Genomic DNA, 3,256 nt, shown 5'->3' with positions numbered 1-3,256 from the left:
GTTAATGTTAATGTTAATGTTAATGTTAATGTTAATGTAAATGTTAATGTTAATATCCATACTACAAATCTCTTATTTTTTTCCTTTTCTCTTTCTACCCTCTTTTGCAGAATGATGTATCAATTCCCCGAGCATACGCCCTACATGATGCCATACAGCATGGATTATGGCATCCATCCCGAAATGGCATCTGGAGGCGAAATGTATCCGGCTGCGCTGCAACTGGCCGCGGCGCCTATGCAACACCACGGCGAAAGTCTCGCCGCGGAGAGTAATTTGCATCATAACATCGCCGATATACAAAATAACACACAGGTATTAGCCGCGCTCAATGCCGTACATTTGGGACCGAAAGTGAAACGGGAGGACTCTTGGTTGGGAAAGGGTGAGTTTAGTTATTCAGCACGATAATCGTTAAGGGACTATCCTTGACTACTTGTGTATATTTTTGAATTGTTTTGCCTTTTCGAATTTCAAAATATTCGCAAAATTGCGATACCAGTTGGCGGCAGAAAGCCATTACGCTACGTTAATAGTCCATTTAAGCGAAAATTTCACAGGAATCCATATTTTGAATATTTTATGCTGGACAAAAGTTGGCGTCGTCGTAGTGAAGAGGAGGTGGCCATTAAGGTCGCTTTGGCTGCAGCAGCGGCGGCAACTGAGGAGGAGGAGCAAGAGGAAGCAGAATTGGGTGATGATGATATATTCAATCACGAGGAGAGTATAAAGGATACATTCGAGTTTTTGGGCATGCAATTGCGGCGGAAAAAACGACAGCGGCATCTATAGTTCTAACTAACTAAGCACATGAACTTATTATAAAAAAAAAACGCTTGCATGCAAAGCAGTGTGGTTAAGACGATTGGTAAAGACGATGAATGCTCGTTATTGTATAATTGCTCTTTAAATATAAACATCGCTAGTTAAACACATACATATGTAGATACAGCTAATTCATATTATGTTTCATCTTGATAATTTGAAAAGTGTATATATAACTACTGGGATAAGGGCCAGTTTCTCAATGTCTGGTTAACACTAACTGCAGGTTAAACATCGTTGCCGACGTGATCGATTCCGTAGCATATAACAAGGAGTCGATAACGATGTTTGATCTGCAGTTAGTGTTAACCAGACATAGAGAGACTGGCCCTAAATTAGGTTGGGCTGGGTTAGCCCCTGCATGACTCCGAAGAGACCATTAAGGTCCATAGCGTTGCCAAAAAAATCACGAGAAAATTGCACGGATAGAAACCAGGAGGAATATTGAAACATACCGCAGTGGTCTTTGCTAAACGCAACGATTTATTATACCTTATTTTGGTGTCTTCCTTTACTTTCGGGAGAAAGGCTGCTTTCGGAAAACTAATCCATATTGTGTTAAGTTCAGGACACCCACAGGTATGCGATCCAATGTCTCCTTATGCTTTCTGCATCTTCTGTTTTTAAATCATTGTCCAGGGCAAATTTAAATTTACCAGGTTCCTGTTAGTACACAAACCAGTGGCCCAGCGACGCGTCGTCCTTCTTATAAGATAAGAGAAGCTCTATGAGCTTTCTAACGTATATTCTACATATAATCCTGGACATCTTCCAGCTATGTATGTGTTTTTGTCCGCAACTTCTGTGCCTGTCGCACCTTGTGGGGTAATTGGAAAATCTTCTGTCCGAAAGAGCGCCTTTTTTGGCGAGTCTGTCGGCTTGGTTTTTATATAAAAATTTTTTAATGGCAAAAAAATACCAATTTTTCAGTGGCAAACTGAAAAAACTTGTGAAATGATAATTATTATTTTATTAATAAAAATAATTAAAATTTGGTTTTACCACTGCTGTCACAATGCATCAGCACAAAAGCCAATGCATTACTATTGCAGTCTGCTGCCTAAGGTCACCTCAAGGTATTTTGAGCAGTCTTTGAGGGTATTCTAATGAAATGCGTGCGACGGATATTTTCTTGTCGAAGCTTGACCAGATTTGTCGAGTCGTCCCACACGTGAGTTCTTCCGACCAACTTTCATTTACCTCCTCGACGAAGTGTGTTTTAAGCCATGTTTTAGAGCTAGATAGCTGTATGCTTGCATCGTGAGAAGAGTTGACGTCAGCAGGGTGGTTCCCTTCCTGGCAACCTCATCTGATCTTCACTTACCTTGTGTGCATCTTTCAACTGGTACGCACACAATGTGCGTTGAGGACTTTGCCACATTCAATCGCAATGTTCTATATGGTTTCACTGCAATCCACTGGCTATCGGAGTACTTATATGGTTACTAAAGCCAGATCGGGAGAATATTCGAAAAGCCAAAGTGGAGTATCTTTTTTGGGAACAAGTGGAGAACTTGTTCTCAAGCTCAAGAGGCCGCGTTGTGTAATCTGCCTATTGGAATTCTGACTATCGGAACGCTTAATTTCAGACACCAAATTTCTCTAAAGGAAAAGTGGTGTTGTCTACAAGTACACTACATGAAAATTTTCAGAATCAATATATAATGAGCTAAATCTGACAGTATATGGGGGCATGTTATTAGATGTTGCACGCTGTTGCCGCGCCTGCTACTCTTTTAGAGGTTTTTTTGCGATCACAATTAGCAATAAGTAATATTGGAATCCGGCTGTTGGTTGTAATGTTGGTGTGACTGATTGTGGTGTTTTCCATAAATTCTTAAATAAATCATTTTATTTAACGGGCCTTAATAAAATGAAAAATCTTTAGAAGTAGTTGTTTGAATAAAACCGTGGCTTTTCTTAACAAGCTGGGTAAATTTGTTATTAGTAAAAACAATCTCCACAAAACAAGTCCATTTTGTCGTCAATGGATTTTATAGTTTAAAAATTGCTTTTAACATTTAGTTCTATAATAGTTAGCAGCTGCTCTTTCGCTAGTTCTTTAAACGCATGCAAAAAAAGAGGTTAGAGGCTTCCTCGTAAGCAAAATATAAGTCTCATGTCGCGTTTGCACGACAGTTGGGACTACGTAAATGGAACGACACAGATCTATATCTGTAGAACTTATATATTACTTGGCTCGCGTCGCTCCAACTGACGCAATGGCCAAGGCAGCAAATCGTAGGTGTGCCATTCGAAATCCGAGTTCGAGTCTTGGGAAGCGGAATTTTGCCTCCTTTTTCTCTCTTTAGGATCTTATATTTTTTTTGACTTTTTTAACTTTAATTTTCTTTTAATTTTTAGATTTTGTTTAAAAAATATTTTTTTATTACATATTAAATTTTTAAGAATGTACTTTATGTTTTGATTT

The 3,256-nt window shown here is 38.9% G+C and overlaps 1 protein-coding gene across 1 annotated transcript in view; it reads left to right on the top strand.

The window, feature by feature from the left end:
• The window catches only part of Osi4 (Osiris 4), a 10,414-nt gene extending 9,622 nt beyond the window's left edge, over positions 1–792 (top strand). The window contains exons 3-4 of the mRNA XM_017615542.1: positions 111–385; positions 503–792. Of these exons, the coding sequence (XP_017471031.1) occupies positions 111–385; positions 503–792 (565 nt within the window). The remainder of the gene's footprint in view (positions 1–110; positions 386–502) is intronic.
• Positions 793–3,256: the final 2,464 nt, after the last annotated feature.

This window comes from Rhagoletis zephyria, unplaced genomic scaffold (genome assembly GCF_001687245.7).
Source record: "Rhagoletis zephyria isolate East Lansing unplaced genomic scaffold, Rhagoletis_zephyria_1.1 Rzeph_scaffold_01029, whole genome shotgun sequence".
NCBI classification, from domain to species: Eukaryota; Metazoa; Arthropoda; class Insecta; order Diptera; family Tephritidae; genus Rhagoletis; species Rhagoletis zephyria.
Note: the sequence above shows the minus strand (reverse complement) of the source record. Positions and strands in the feature narration are given on the sequence as shown.